At 37.8% G+C, this 17,245-nt stretch overlaps 1 protein-coding gene and 1 long non-coding RNA gene across 7 annotated transcripts in view; both read left to right on the forward strand.

Moving 5' to 3' along the window:
- Nucleotides 1-17,245, forward strand: part of LOC116643430 — a 445,025-nt gene that overhangs the window by 420,292 nt on the left and 7,488 nt on the right. For all 6 annotated transcript variants that reach the window (XR_004301555.1, XR_004301552.1, XR_004301557.1 and 3 more), the window contains one exon: nucleotides 15,009-15,202. This is a non-coding gene — a long non-coding RNA (uncharacterized LOC116643430). The remainder of the gene's footprint in view (nucleotides 1-15,008; nucleotides 15,203-17,245) is intronic.
- LOC116643427 (transmembrane protein 126A-like) lies at nucleotides 11,941-12,939 on the forward strand. The gene is given in 2 exon segments (XM_032422200.1): nucleotides 11,941-12,213; nucleotides 12,215-12,939. Coding segments are annotated over 2 exon segments (591 nt in total). The 5' UTR covers nucleotides 11,941-12,028; the 3' UTR covers nucleotides 12,621-12,939.

A 17,245-nucleotide genomic window follows, 5' to 3' on the forward strand; every position in this document is an offset into this window, starting at 1 on the left:
CTTTTTAGGATTCCAAGGGAATGTGTGAAAGGATCTGGCCCCGTTTTTTCTGGACATCAGCTCAAATTCCAGGCAGTGTGGACAAAGAGGCTCCTTTTTTGAATGGTTGCTTGGCAACACCTTATTTCCAAATACACCAATCTCTGGACAGATACAGAGCTGTGTCCTACTTCCAACCATCCTTTCAATGCCTACCCAACAGAGGAGTGCTCCACTAGTTCAAAATCAAGTTCCTAATTCAGCCTGCCTCAAGACTCTGTCGTGCATCAGCCATTGTTGTCAAAAGAATCTGACTCCCCCCCTACCCCCCCACCCCCCCACCCCCGAATTCCCACCAGAGAAATAATGGCAGGCGTTTGACTGCTCTGCCATTTGCACTCCAACTTTTCACAAGCTCTTAAGGGAAATGGAAGCAAATGATGGATGACATATTAAAGGAGACGGATGATGAGTAAATGAGAATGTCAGCTAGGTTTTCATACTCTACAGGGCATGGTAAATGCAGTGTTTTGTTTGCATTTTTTTTGTTTTTTTTTTTTAAAGCACATCCATCTGTCGAGGTTCAGAAATTGATGCATGAACCTCTAGGCACTATGTTCATGTTTTTGAGGTCAGGTTGATGAAATTGAACGGGGCTTCAGATTTAGTGTTAAGAGCCATGAGGGCCAAACTTACACTCTTTAAATCTGTCACGTTTAGCAGCTATCAGCAGAAAAATGAACTTTCAGTTGTCTCATTGAGACAATTAACTTGTTTTCACTGCCCTTCCTCCAACCAGCCAAATCCTATCTACTCTTCAGTCTTCTCCCCAAAATTTTCCCAAAACACTGCAGTCCAGAGCAATCTTCCCCCTTCTACACTTCCATCATTTGTTTTCTACAATACTTAATAGAAATTAATCTTTGATGCCTTGCCTCAACTCTTACTTTATTTAGGTTGCTTGACACTTTTCATCATTTAACTATTTATATATTCATGCCTTGTTTCTTCCACCAAATTCTTAGTTCTTCAAGTTCTACCATGATACTTCAATAACTTACCATTATCTGACATTAGCCTATTTTATATTTATTTGTTCATAACCTTTATCACTAGAATGCAGGTTCTAAATGGGCATTGATTTTGTTTCTATCTCTGTATCTTTGGAATCATCAAGAACAGTGCCTAGCAAATAATGGGGGCCCAACAGATGTGTTAAATGGGTGAATGAATAAATGAATGAATAATTTGTTTTAAGCCTTCACTTTAAATTGTAACATTTTGGACATATGCTTTAACAAAGCTGGCAGCAATCAGAACCTTCTTGTAGGCTAAAAGTCTGGGCTTTGTAGTCACACAGGTATGGATTCAAACCCACTTTGTTGCTTACTATCATCTTGCGGCTATCCAATATTGAGCAAACCACTATACTCTGTGCCTCAGACCTTTCTCCTTTAAAACAGAATAATAATACCAACTTCTTTTTTAAAGATTTTATTTATTTATTTGCGAGAGAGCATGAGAGAGGGGAGGGTCAGAGGGAGAAGCAGACTCCCTGCTGAGCAGGGAGCCCAATGCAGGACTCTATCCTGGGACTCCAGGATCATGACCTGAGCCGAAAGAAGTCACTTAACCAACTGAGCCACCCAGGCGCCCCATCTTCATAAAGCTGATGCATTAAATAAGACATAGTCAATAAGATTCCTGACATGCAGGAACTGCTCAACAGTTCATTATACAAACCTATATCGATCACTTACAATGTTGAGAGCAGTTGGGGTGGGGGGAACACTAGTGCTCTATTAACGCTATTATAATTATAATTAGATATTGTCCTGCAACAGGTTTCTTCCTGAACTTCTCATTGTGATTTTCAGGTGGATCATTCAAACATGGGTCTAAAACTCCATGGCAGAATCAGCAGAAAGACCAGGACTAGCAGAGATGTGTTTCATGACATTGATTAGATGAACTGGAATATCGGTGGTGGTAAACAGAGGTTACAATGGTAAGGCAAAAATCTGGATTAAATGGCATATTGGAAGGGCAGGATTGGTAGATAGAGCAGCACTGACATGTCCAATTCAGAATAGCAGAATGCCCAGGTATTTGAGCAGATCTGGTATTAGAACTAAGTAAGAAATATGGGTGATGAATATGTTAAGGGGAAGTGTCCAGAAAAGCAGAGGATCAATACAAGAAAAAAAATAAAGATTATGAGACAGAAGAATTTAAATACTTGTGACTGGGGTGCCTGGGTGGCTCAGTTGGTTAAGCATCTGACTTTGGCTCAAGTCATGATCTTAGGGTCCTGGGATAGAGTCCTGCGTCAGGCTTAGTGGGGAGTCTGGATCACCCTCTCCCTCTGCCCCTCCCCCTTGCTGTCTCTCAAATAAATAAATGAAATCTTTTATAAATAAATAAATGAATAAATAAATAAATAACTCGTGGCCTCAGAATACAATTATGATCCCTCGGTGGATGACTCCTACACAGATAGGAACCTTCTCATCTGATGCAATTGGTATTTCTCAATCAAAAAAAAAAAAAAAGGCAATTAAAGTAAAAAAAGCTGTTTTAATTTTATTTTAGAATTTTATTCTAACTAAAAAATATAAATGCACCAGTCTTTGAACTAGGACTAAGAGCTTTTATTAGAGTATGGATCTATTGTCTATTACCCTGTTCCTTCTTTCTTGTATAATCACATACCACATTCATAATGTGTGGGTTATAATTTTAAGTTTGGCTTTCTTCAAAGTGGGACAAGAATTTAAGACAATTGCAAAGCAATGTGAGTATGAATTTTTTAAAAGATTTTTTAAAATTTCTTTCCCAAACTTTGTTTCACATACATCAACTGGTTGGAAATATTTTAGCCCCCAGTTTTTATCAAGTCTTTTTAAAATATTCAATTTGAATTTCATGGTAATAATAATCTCAATCTTTTGCACTGAATTTCATCAGCTTGCATTAAAGTTCACTAAATTGCATAATCACCATAACAAGTGTAACTTATAACATCATGTTTGGAAACAAACAAAATTAACCTTGGTAACTATTGGGTTGGGAGTGGTGGGAGCTCCTTGGTTGGCTGTATACTAGAGAGCAGCCTACCAGCTGTGAGCTTTGGCCTACTGTTGACATTAGTCATCATGCTTAGCAGAAGGAGGAAGAGTGTCAGTTTATCAAACAAGTTAGTTAAAGGGAGGCTTATTATCAAGTCCTTTATTCCACCTGGTGACATGTAAATTGGTCCAACTCCTACTCTAGTTGAATAAAAAGAAACAACATACAAGAAAGGATATCCATTTTAAGAGCTACCAATTATCAGCTTGCCCCAGAGGATGCCCAAATGTCTTGGCTCAACCCTATCCGAGGTCGAAGCCCCAGTATGAAGACTGACGTCTAATGGACCATGGAAGGCCATTGATAATTAAGGTAACATCTTTATTCCAGGCTCAGGGTTTAACATATTTATTCTGAAGAAAGAACTAGTTTCAGGAAGGCTGTGTTAAGCAGATAATGAATAATACTCCACCAAGAGGAGGATATGTAGACAGGGGTAAGAAATTATGACTAGAGTCACTAGCTGACCTGTGGCTTTTATTGAGTTTTGTGGGTTTGCGTGGCATATTCTCCCTGTGAGTCTCATTGCTTGTTACTGGCTTGGAAATAACACAATAGACAAGTCATTAGGCAAAACAAACACAATTGTAATGAATTGTGTGTGAATTGTAATGAATTGTGAATGCAGTGAATAACTAGTAAAAAATGTTTTGGCTATCTCCATACCTGAAAAACAAATTACAGTCCGGAGAAAATGAGTCTTTTTATAGATAACTCTCTCAATATGCTTGGAAATAGTTGAACTGGTGACCACGCCACTTCCCTCCTTAGGACTATCAATTTCTCACACCAGGAGTAATTGTAGTTAGTTAGCTAAGCACTTGCATTGTTTTACTCACCAACAAATTCCAGTTCTCTAACAATCAGGTGATGAGCGTAGATGAAACAAAATGAGAGGAATTTACAAAATGGAAAATCAGTTCTTCAAATCTTCCTCCTTAAGTTAAAACATCTTGGTCCATGCTAAAAACATTAGTAGGGGATTGTTTTTTTGTTTGTTTGTTTGTTTTTACTTCCCTTCTCTTAGGAACTGTAGCTTGGTATTCAGCATCAGGGAATATAAGATTTATTTCTTTGGGATGAGATAGCTTCTTAGTAAATTGGTAGATACGTTGAAAACAAGAGTTGAGAATCTAGAAGCTGCCACAAATTTCAGGAAAGGTTCATCCTTCTTCGCTTTGGTAACAAAAAATCATCAGAACCTGGTTTTCACATGTTCCATCCATCAAGAACTTACCTTAGTGAGCACTTTTTTCAAGTGTCAGCAATTCCCTTCTGAAAGTTGGACATAATCAAGGGTAGACCCACTCTGAAAAACACACTCTGAGTGCCAACAAGTCAGCAACAGTCTCACCCAGGTAAGCATGCTTCTATAGGTAATGTCAACCTACTTAGGTCTCTAGAAGTCCATTAAATTCTGAACCCCATGCTTCTCAGAAATCTGATATGAGATAAGCAGTCTACTGAGTGGTAGTCTCATCACCCTGTGACCTAGTGGTAACATGGACCTAATAATAACTAATAACCATTTTTACATACATAATTATTTCACTTGAAGTTGATAACAACCATATGCAGTGGTTATTATTCCTTTGGAAAAGGAAAAACAAAGCATATATTATATCTAACATTTATTGAGCATTTACAATTTCCAGCCTCCATCTTTAGCACTTAAGTATTTTTTTCTTTCATTTAAACCTTACAAATGCATTGTGAAATAGGTATAGTCTCTCATTTTACAGTTAAATATATAAAGGTCAGGAAAATTAGAGCCAGCACGGAAACCCAGGCCTTCTAATGGCCAAGTCATGATTGTTTCTCTCACACATAAAGCTTGCTAAGGAGCCAGATTTCCATCCATGCCCAAGAAAATAAATAATTTGCTTTTCTTAAATTTATACACTTGAAGATGATTTTCAAAAAGCTTGTACTAGACTTCTGTACCCTTAGAGTCTGAAATAAAGTAAAATAATGAACCCTGATGGAGAGTATTAGAGAAAAGCACTTGCTTTTGCAATTTTTTGGAACTTATGCTGGGCTTACCAACAATGAATTTCTATGGAGACCATCTTCTGTAGTAGTGAAGGAAGCAATATATCTTCTTTTGTTTACAATTTTTCAACTCTGATTTGATTGATAGTTTTAAACTTTTAATTTGAAAATTTTCAACTTTATGCAAAAGTAGAGGGGATAAAATGATGAATCTCATGTAGGCATCAGCCAGCTTCAGTAATTACCAAATCATGGTCACCTTTCTGATACATTTCACCCACTTCCCTACCCTTGGATGATTCTGAAACAAATAAACATCATGTTATTTCTAATTATCTTACCAAGTCTCTCGAGAAAATAATGACTCTTTTCCAACATACTCATGATCACATCTTAAAAAACTAATAATTCTTTAATATCAAATATCTAATCATTGCTCATAATAATGCTAATACTAAGATAAAAAATATGATGGTTCAAAAATATGAAAAATGTTTAAATTTTTTGCAGCTCTACTTGTCTTCAAACTATATCCTACTTGGAATGTACAGTAAAACAACTTTGCTTTAAAGTCATTTAGAGAGCTCTTCTCTATTGGTTATGTCACCAGTTCTGTGCATACTTAGGTTCATATGTTTCCTTTTCCTTTCCATTTTTAGGGGTTGCTTTTTTTAAATTTTATTTTAAAATTATGTGAAATATGTATATGGTTTCAGTGTCAGATCTACAAAGTAAGCTAGACTGAAAGGTGAGTTTCTGTCCCTAGGACTTTACCTTATTCTCTACCTCCCTTCAGTAATCCTTTTGAAAATGTGTATGTTTTCCTTTGCTTTTTTTAAATGTAAGAAAATATATACATATATTTTTGCTTGCCTCCATTTTTACTAAATGGTGTATACTTTACATATTTTTCTCTATTCTGCATATTTTACTTAACAGTATTTCTTAAGAGACCCCCCATAGTAATATATTGAAGTATGACATATCCAGCTCATAGTGTAATACTCTTTGTGTGGATGATCCATAAGTTTTAAAGAAGTCCCCTATTGCTATAATGCATAGGGTTTAATTAAAACCTATTTTTAGTTTAATTAAACTAAATTTTTTTTAATTAAAATCACTTTGATTTCCAAAAAATAAATTATACAACTTCAGCACATTTTATGAAGGTTCTTGATAAGGCATGTTATTTTCTCTGGAACCATCTAAAATTTATATATATAAAATAAAATATAAATAAATAAATGTAAATTTATATATAAAATATAAATTAAATATATATACAAAGATCTATATTATCTTTGCTGAAAAGACATAGAAAGACTTCAAAATTTGCTATTTATATTGAAGAGTAGGAGAATATAGCATTCGAAACATGTTCTGCCCAAGCTACTTTCCTTTCTCCAAAAAAACATCTGATTTGAGGTCTAAGTGAATTTCAACATGAATAATACAAAATGGAAACCTTTTTAAAACTGGGGATTAAAACTGGGGAAACAGATTTATTGTTGTTTGCATACTTGCAGTTGCTGCATTCTTGCAGTTGTTCTTATTGTCCTCTCTGGGCTCAGGTCTAGAAGAAATTGCTACTCAGTAACAACTGAGCCAGTAGGACTTTGAGCCCAGGTTGTCTGGCTTTGCCATGTGTTTTGGTAACATTTACCTCTGCTCTCCCTCTCCCTCTCATATAATTGTATTCATAAAAGATAAATAAGCAAACATAATACTTAGCAAACACGTGTATTGTACATGAATTTCTAAATGAATATCCAATACATTTCAACAATAGCCCTATCCATATTCTTAGGTTCTTATATATATTGTTTTGGTGCTGATTGCTTCTATTCCTTGCTCTTAACAGAAATAAATATATCCTTATTAGCAATACAGGGTTAGAACTTAAATTGAGGGGGCGCCTGGGTGGCTCAGTCGTTGAGCGTCTGCCTTCGGCTCGGGTCATGATCCCAGAGTCTTGGGATCGAGCCCCGCATCAGGCTCCCTGCTCCGCGGGAAGTCTGCTTCTCCCTCTCTCACTCCCCCTGCTTGTGTTCCCTCTCTCTCTGTGTCTGTCAAATAAATAAAATCTTAAAAAAAAAAAAAAAAGAACTTAAATTGAGTCCAACAGAGGACTACTTTTTTTTAACTTCTCATTTTTAAATAATTATATATTCACAGAGAGTTGCAGGAACATTTTACAGGGAGTTCTCATGTACCTTTCACCTAGTTTCCCTCAATGGTGACTGCTTACAAAATTAGTGCAATATCACAACCACAACCAAAATGACAAGGACAAAATCTAGAGAGCTTCCTCAAGTTTTGCAGGTTTTATATTCACTCAAGCACTCATTTGTGGGTGTGTGTGCACAATAGCTGTGTATCTATTTATTCTGAGCAATTTTATCCCATGTGTAGATTCATGTCAAATCAAGATACAGTACTGTTCTATCTCCAGAGATCCCTCCTCTTAACGCTTTCCAGCCACCTCCAGACCCCTCTCCCATTCTTAACCTCTGCCAACCATTAATCTCTTTTCTATCTCTATAATTTTCATTATTTCAGGAATGCTGTGTAAATGGGGCCATACAATGTAACATTTTGAGCTTGGCTTTTCAAACTCAGCCTAGTTCCCTTAGGATGGATCCCAGTTTCTGCCTGTATTAATAATTTTATTGCTACATAGCATTCCTGATATGAATGTATCGTAACATAACTATTTACCTGTGAAGGAGTTTGGGTTGTTTCCATTTGGGGGCTATTACCAGTAGAGCTTCTATGAACGTTCATGTACAGCTTTTTGTGTTAACATTAGTGTTCATTTCTCTGGGATAAATGCCCAAGGCTGTAATGGCTGAACTGTATGGTAAGTGCATGCTGAGTTTCTAAAGAAATTGCCAAACTATTTTCTAGAGCTGCGCCATTTTCATTCCCATCAGCAATGTGTGAGCAATCCACTCGTGCATTTGCACCAGCATTTGGTGTGGTCACTACTTTTATTTTAACCATTGCAGGTAGTGATATCTCGTGGTTTTAATCTTCATTTCCCTAATAGGTAATGATGCTGAATATCTTTCCATGTGTTTATTTTCTACCTGTGTGTCCTTTTTTGTGAAATGTCTATTCATGTCTTTTGCTCACTCTCCAATTGAATGTTCATGTTATTACTGAGTTTTGAGCATTCTTTATATATTCCAGATATAGGCCTTTGTTGGATATTTGGTTTGCAAAGGTTTTCCCCCAAATGTGTAGTTTGCTTTTTACATCCTCCTCACAGGGTCTTCTGCAGAGCTAAAGTTTTTAATTTTTAATTTTGATGAGGTCAAATTTATCAATTTTTCGGGATCATGCTTTTGGTCAAGTCTAAAAACTCTTCACTTAACACTAGACCGCAAAGATTTTCTTTTATGCTTTTTTTCTACAAGTTGCATAATTTTAAATTTTACATTGAGGTCTCCATGACATTTTATTTAATCCTTATTGAGGATATCAATTTATGTCTGGATCTGGAAAGTAGAAACTGAAGTGAAATTCTCAAGAGCTCTGGTGCTTTTTTTAATATCCAGAAATGAAGGTGTCATATCATTAACTTTTTATGAACTAAACAAAACTTCTCCTTGCTTACTCTCTGCTAGTCATAATCCTAATAGCAACTAGACATAAGGAGAAATACTTAAAGGGATTACTAGTTGAATAGTAAGCTTGTCACAATCTTGTCTAACCTGATGATTGGAAATGCTGACTGTTTAAAAAAAAAAGTACTTCTTAGAAAATTGTGTTTTTAGTTCTTTATTCTTAATGTCAAATCAAGCAGCTCTCATTCCAAATCATAACTCTAGGGATGGCATCTAGATTTTGGATATTAACCCCAAGGACTTAATTATAATCTTGTTATACACGGGGGATATTTGTAACAGGCAAACACTGTGCCATGGACCTTCTATGAAGGTCTTTGATTTGTCTTGTTTAAACAATAGTTCGTATTATATGGACTGCCCCCTTGTTAAAACACTAATGATCCCGCATGAAGTAGGACCCCACTGGGGCGGGGGGGCACTAAAGGAAAGTGCACAAACCCAAGTTTTACCTTTATGATAATTTTAGACAGCTGGGAAGCATGGGGAGGAGTAATCTGAGTCAGTCCTAAGTGAAAAACTGGGGTGAATGCTGGTTAACCACATGCATTTGTAGCTGATGTTTCTCTGGTATTTCATCCTGAAAGAATGGAAAACAAGGCAAAGAAGCCCAAAGCAGAGACAAGATAATGTTTCTCTTGAAAAACAAAAAGCACCAGCAAATGAAGAGAAACCCTATTCCCCATTTAGGTGAGAGGATGGTGTTCAGTAATGTCTTTTCTGGCTCATGTTTGAGAACGTCAAGGAGGAGTGCCCTTTCTTATGAAAGGACATAAATATTTTTGGAACATGAAGCTTCATGTTTAAAATAATAACAATAACAACAACAATAACAAAAAGACTATTTTGTTTCAGAAGTCTGTTTAACCCTTAGCTATGTTTTAAAATGCCTGAGGCCAAGTCTCAGGAATGCAGATTATGGTTTTGATTGCTCAGTCTCATTAGCAAAAAACATCCATCCAGCCTAAAGGAAATTGCTGTGAAACACTACCAGGTTGGGCTTTGATTCAAATGAAGGATAAATAAGAAAACGAAATGTTAAAACCCTGTGAGGTGTATTAAAGATGACTTTTCATTTCTATTATCAATAGGGCCAATCTCCAAAGGTTTTATTATTTTTATGGACCAGTAGCCATGAATTAGGGATGGGAGATGGGTTATTTGGGTCACTAGTATATATATATATATATATATATATGATTAGATCAGCATCTAAATGAGCGCTATCTACTCTTTTGAATGCATATTATCTATACATTTCAGCCAACTAACACAAGTATCACATGTTTGAGGTTTTTCTACTAATTTCTTGCTCCTGGAGGACAGTGCTTAATCAAACAAAATGCCTCAAATGATCTATCATAGTAGATTATAGTTTCTAAAATGGGCAAAACAATATCTTCTATTCCATAACCATTTCTCGCAACTGAACTTTGATCTGAATAGATGGAGTCTATGCTCCCTCCTCTTGAAACTGGATGCAGTGTGATTATATGGTGGCAGTGATGCTCTGTGACCTGCCGGGCTGGACTGTAGAGGATGGGCAATGATGCTTTGGATTTGTTAGAATTCTCCTCTTCCGGCAGCCATGTTAGAGTCTGGCTGTCCCGGGGCTACCATGTTGTGAGGCAGCCCAAACTCACCTGTGTGGGCAGACCACATGGAACGGCTCTGAGAATCCAGAAGAGGAGCCTGGCCACCCTCTAGCTTCTGTAACCTCCCTCTGTCCTGCTCTTCCAGCCCTAGCTAACATCTGCCTGCAATCACATAAGAGACCCAGAGCCAGAACCACCCAATCAAGCCCTTCCCAAATTCCTGGCCCACAGAAACCATCAGAGATTATAAATATATATTGCTGTTTTACACCACTAAGTTTTGGGGTGATTTATTATACACCTATAGATATTCAGAGTACCCCCTGACCTTTTGATTTAATCAAATAGCTTGTTAATTTAGTTAGTGAGAAACACTGAGCTAGTATGTGGATAGAAAAAAATTATAAATAACATAGGTTCAATTGAAGATGTTAGGTCACTTCTCTGACCTTTCATTAAAATCTTTTCCTTCTTTCTTTACTTTGCTAATACTGCTATATTATTCCTCTGTGAGAGGAGTAAGAACTCATTTTATGATTTTCCCCCCATAGGATTTTCTTCTCCCTCTTCAATTACATGAATATTTCATCCTAAAAGCCCCATCTCTAGTCCCTGGTCATTTTAGCCCTCTGGGATTATTTCATAGTTCTCTACACTTCTCACTACAACATTTATTTATCATCTAGAGTCTATCTTGTGTGTGTACATGGGTGTCCACAAATCCTCCTCAAGTAGATTATAAATTCTTCAGGGTCAAGAACCACATTTCACAGTTTTTATACCTTTATATCCATTGAACTGTTACATTGCATTTTACATCATTCCATGATTCATTTATTGGATACACTATCTTGATATCATGACTTAAAATAAGAAGTATCTATTTGGTCTTTGTTCTCATTCCTGGCACGAAACTCCTAAAACCTTGGAATTTCCTGTGATGAGAACCACAAAGGTGTCTTTTGTTATGTTAATGAGATGACTTTTGGAAAGTACCTAAGCATGGGGGCTGGTTGCCAGTGGTGCCCGCCCTGTGTTTGGAAGACTGGAATTTTCAGTCTCCCCACTAAGCTCCCTGGTGGGCAGAGGGCTGGAGATGGAGTTCATTCACCCATGGCCAAGCCTAAGTAATGAGACCTACCTAAAAACCCAAAAGGCCAGGGACCCAGAGAGCCTCTGGTTGATGAACATGTGGTGGTATTGAAAGAGTGAAGCATGGAAGCTCTGCACCCCTTCCCACACAACTTGTCCTATACAACTCGTGCATATGGCTATCTTGAGTTATATCCTATTATAAGAAACCAATGATAAAACCAGTAGGTAAAATTTTCTCTAAGTCCTGGGGCGCTTGGGTGGCTCAGTCAGTTGAGCATCCGACTGTTGGTTTCAGCTCAGGTCATGATCTCAGGGTGGTTGGATTGAGCTCTGAGTCAGGCTCCATGCTGAGTGGGGAGTCTGCTTGAGATTCTCTCTCTCCGTCTCCCTCTACCCCTCACCCCCCGTGCTCTCTCTCTGTCTCTTAAAAAAAAAAAAACAACGTGAGCCAAAGATGGCTGCGCTCAGGGTAGGTGAGCAAAGGTTGGAGTGAGCCCCGTCGTGGTCGCTGAGGCCGGGTAGAGGCACCAATTGCTGTGAGGAGAGCATAAGTTACTGGCATCCCGGAAAAAAAGGTATCTATTATTGAAAAATATTTTAAGGCTCAAGATGGAAAATCATGAACCAAATGATACTGTCAAGGAAGACTTAATTTTCAATATCATAACCAGAAAAATTAACCAACTCCCAGAAGCAGAAAGGAATCTATTTGAATGTGGATCAACATATGTTGGACTTAATGCTGGTCTCTGTGGTCTAATAGCAAATAGTCTTTTTTGGCGCATCCTAAATGTGACAGGCTCGTATAGCCGCTGGCTTACCAATGGCAATGATCCCATTTGTGACTGCGCTCATATCTTACAAAGGTTTTGTAAGTTTACCTTTGAATACAGGTGATTTGAATTGTGAAACCTGTACCATAACACGGGGTGGATTGGTTGGTCTCGTTTCTGGTGCTCTGCACCCTGTTATCTTGGCTATACCTGTGAATGGTGGCCTAGCAGCCAGATATGAGTCAGTCCCGCTACCAGAGAAAGGAAACATCTTAACTTACTGGACTAGAATTTCTAAGCCTGTCTTTAGAAAGATGTTATTTCCCATTTTGCTCCAGACTATGTTTGCAGCATACCTTGGATCTAGACAATATAAGCTAATTATAAAGGCCCTTCAGTTACCTGAACCTGGCCTAGAAATTCAGTAACTGTTAAACAAATGTGTACACAAAAATAAAATTGTAATGTACGAAAAAAAAACAAAAAACAACGTAATTATTTAAAAAAAAATTTCTCTAGGTTCTGTGAAAGTTCTACCAAATTAAACAAACCCAAGGAGGGGTCATGGGAACCTCTGATCTATAGCTGACGGGTCAGATAATTGACATCTAACGGCGGGGGGCAGCCCTGTAGACTGAGCCCCTAACCTGTGAGATCTGATGCTATCTCCAGGTATATAGTGTCAGAATTTCGTTGAGTTGTAGGACACCCAACTGATATTGGAGATTTGCTTAGTGGTATGGAAAAACACACACACATTGGAATTGGTATTATAATCATAATCACCAATTACTTTTTTCAAGTATCATAATGGGAAATCCCCAATCAACTTGATCTAATCATTTAAAGAGATAGATTTCTATACATAAACCTATACATTTGTAAAGTCAAAATAACTCATTGAAAAGTTACAATTTTTTTTTAAGATTTTATTTATTTATTTGACAGAAAGAGACACAGCAAGAGAGGGAACACAGCCGGGGGAGTGGGAGAGGGAGAAGCAGACTTCCCACCAAGCAGGGAGCCTGATGCGGAGCTGGATCCCAGGACCCTGGAATCATGATCTGAGCCGAAGGCAGATGCTTAACGACTGAGCCACCCAGGCGCCCTGAAAAGTTACAATTTTTTTAAAAAAGAGAAGTTACGATTTAAGTGATGTCATTTTGAGAAAAGAAAATAGTTGGTTTTTAACTAAGCTAATTCCTGGGGTTTTTTCTCATAAATATGCAGATAATTATCATCAAAATAATCAGTATAATTGACATGTATTGTCACAGTCTACTATACAACTGATTAAGAAACTCAGTCTTCAGGCGCCTGGGTGGCTCAGTCCGAGAAGCATCTGCCTTCAGCTCAGGCCATGATCCCAAGGTCCTGGGATTGAGTCCTGCGTCAGGCTCCCTGCTCGGCAGGGGAGTCTGCTTCTCCCTCTCCCACTGTCCCTGCCCGTGCTCTCCTTCATGCTCTCTCTCGTGCTCTCTCTCTCTCAAATAAATAAATGAAACCTTAAAAAAAAAAAAAGGAAGAAACTCAATTCAATCTTTAAGCTAATGACAAAAGACCCTATTTTCTCTTGTTAAAGGCTCTTACTACTAAAATAATTCTTATCATCGAAGACTTTATCTTATGACATAAAAATTAAGATTCAACTCAAATCAGTCACCAAAAGAATGAAGCAGTGATTTTAATTTGAATCAATACACAGAATTCAGACTTTTTTTTTTCCATAGGACTTTCTTGACCTGTCAAGTCAACCAAAGAAGGCATGCTGGGTTTTGCTGTATAAGATATAGCTTTAACCCAATGCAATTAAGTTGAAAAAACAAGCACCCAAACTGATTATTTACTAATCTTTACAAAAAAGTTCCAGCTGATTGCCTACATTTTTCACTGTCCACTGACTGATTTTGTATGGTTTGAGCCAATGTAAGACTGAGCCTCATAAAAGCGAGTTTGAGAAAGTCCTCAGCTGATAAGCTCAGACATGGTTTTGGCACCTAGCACAGCAGCAGCAACCACAGGGAAGGACTACTGTCACGACTGGGGTCTCTCTTCCAGGACCCCTCACTGCACCGTGAGCCAGGAGGACCCCAGCTCCCGGATGGAAAGTAAAAGTCAGTGACTAAGAGAATGGAAGGTCCTCAAGGCAAAGACTTAGTCACACTCAATGTCAACGTTGATGTGTCAGGATCCTTTCAATTCCAAATACCAACAAAGTCATGTGAGAAAATAAAAGAGCAAGTGAGTAGTAATAGGAAAGTTATAACAGCCCCACCAGTGTGATCTTTTCTTCCACTGGAATCCGTGTGATATCTAACTTGGATGGTTAATATAACTATTTATAGATTCTGTATAAAGAATTGTGTGAGTTTACATGCACACATATAAATAAATACACAGTCACAATCACTCAGAATAAATAGAAATTCAAAACAAGAACCAGAGCATTCGTACTTTCATGTTTGTATAGTCTTTCATTAATTGGAGTGTTGGCAATAATGTTGAAAAAGTCATATGACCACCCAGGACTAGAAATATAAATGTTAATGATCTTTTTTCTTTCAGTGAATTTCTCAAGTATCAGCTTGTAATCACCAATCCCATCTGCTACTTACTAAAGACCTCAGAGTTGCATCAAAGGTCAAAACAGTGGCAAGTCATTGATTTTTATCAATGCTCAACAGATGGACCTAAAAGATGTGTAGTAGATTGCCATACAAAATCTGAAATGGAGCTCATACTTTCCAAACCCCCCTAAGTGGAAGAACTGTTGCACTTTAATATGACATCCAAACGGTCTACTGCTTACTTTCTAGGAAAGGACCTCATGGAGCACCTAGTCCACATTCATTAAAATGAACTAAACTGAAGTAGATCGAATTAAATCATATTGAATATGTCAACAAGAAATGGTGAAAAACGCATCTAGCTGTCTACCAGCAAAGAACTGCAGATTGCAATGTCAGCATAGAATGATTATTCAAGCCAGCAGCAAAGCAACATTCCTAAGGTAAGAGAGGCAACAGGAACATTGTCCACCCAGAAATGTTTCCCTCAAAAATGTATCAGTCAGGATCCTTTCAATTCCAAATACCAAAAAACTTGAATCAACCTAGCTCAAGACCCAATCCCTATCCCCCCAAAAGTGGAATGAAAATTAGTGGTTTGCAACTCACCATAACTGGAAAGAATGAATGTCAAGTTTACTGGTGGTTCCTGGAATGAGAGGCTCACAGAGCAGCTTCTGAGCAAGGCTCCATTCAAGCTGTTCTTCCAAATTAGCTTTCATTTAAAAGCAAATGAAAAAAACTTGAATCAAAGATTCTGCAGCCTCTTCTAAATTCATAACCAGAGAAGTAAATAAATAAGACACCGTGAAGGAAGTAACTACCTATGTCGCTAGCGTAACTGATGGGGACAAGCGTGGGCAAGCATGGACGGCAGGCTGCAGTAGAAAACTGGGCTTTGGAGGGAAGCAGGCCCAATTTAAACCTCACTTCCACTGAATAGTAGTTGTGCAGTCTTAAGCCATAGACAGCAGCCTCCCCTTATCCGAAGGGAACATGTTCCAAGACCCCCAGTGGATCCAAAGACTTCAGATAGGACCAAACCCTATATATACAGTGCTTTGTCCTATACATACATACATACCTATGAGAAAGTCTAATTTATAAATTAGGTACAGTAAGAGTAACACTAACTAATAGCAAAATAGAACAATTATAATAATATACTGTAATAAACATTACCATAGATATCAGCAACCTCAACATACAATATTTTTTCTTTCCTTAGTTAAGTCAAGCACTTTACGGGCTTCTCTTGAGCATCTTCTAATTGCCAGCATGACTACTTTTGCACTTCACGGCCATAATTAAGTCAAATTAAGGTTACTTGAATACAACCACTGTGATAGTGTAACAACCAATCTGATAACCCCAAGACGGCTACTAAGTGACTACTGGGTAAACAGCCTATAGTATGAGGATACGCTGGACAGAGGGATGATTCACATCCTGGAAGGGACAGTGGGAATACATAAGGTTTCATCACACCACTCAGAAGAGCAGGCAATTTAAAGCCAATGTATTGTTTATTTCTGGAATTTTCCATTTAATATATTCGGACCACCACTGACCTCGAGTAACTGAAACCATGGATAAGGGACAGTGGGACAGTTACTCTACTTAAATTTTCTTTCCGTCCTAATTGGTAAATGGGTTAAAACCTTGCTCATAACATTTGCGTGATAATAAATTTGATAATGTGCAAAACAGTTCCTGGCATCTGGTAGACGCTCATGAAAAGGAGATGCGCTATTACTGATAAAATTGTCCCAAAGTTCTCTCTGGGACTTTGGTGGGCTGAAAGGGAAGCCAGAAACGGTGGGGAAACCATCATCATGTGTAATTCGACAAGCTGGGACCTCAAAAGCAGGTTTATAATTCCTTATCAACAAATGCCAGGCCTAAAACAGTTCGGGTAAGAGGGAGATTCTTGTGAATTTCACTTAACCATCTTTGTGTCCTCACTGAGAGCAGCTGTACTCTAGGCCACCCTCTGTGGTTTGAGAAAGCCCACTTCAGTGTGTGTGTTGTAGAACTTAGCAAGACTTAACTCCCTTCCCCACAGAAGCATTATCTAGACACTATAAATAACAGACTACTTCAAGAATATTTTAAGAACACTTTAACCTTAACCAGGACATGCATTCTATTCAGCCTAAAGATGACAACCCTCATTAGGTAACACTTCTAATTACTTTAATAATGAGGCAGTTTGGTTCCATTAGCTCTACAGCAATGATATCTACCAGTCTAATAGCAGAGTGACAAAGAAGCATTTAAAACTAATTATTAGTGCTTACTAATGTTGAAGAGGACTTACGACCTTATTTTTGAATGCATTCAAAATTGTAGACTCAAAGCTCAGACAATCTTTCATTCCCATTCTGCAAGCCTACCACCAAAGCCTAATATTTTCAGAGTAAAAACAAAAAACAAAAAACACACACACACATAAGCAGACACCTACAGTTAAGCAATCATCATAT

The sequence above is a fragment of the Phoca vitulina genome, unplaced genomic scaffold (genome assembly GCF_004348235.1).
Source record: "Phoca vitulina isolate PV1807 unplaced genomic scaffold, GSC_HSeal_1.0 scaffold26, whole genome shotgun sequence".
NCBI lineage: Eukaryota > Metazoa > Chordata > Mammalia > Carnivora > Phocidae > Phoca > Phoca vitulina.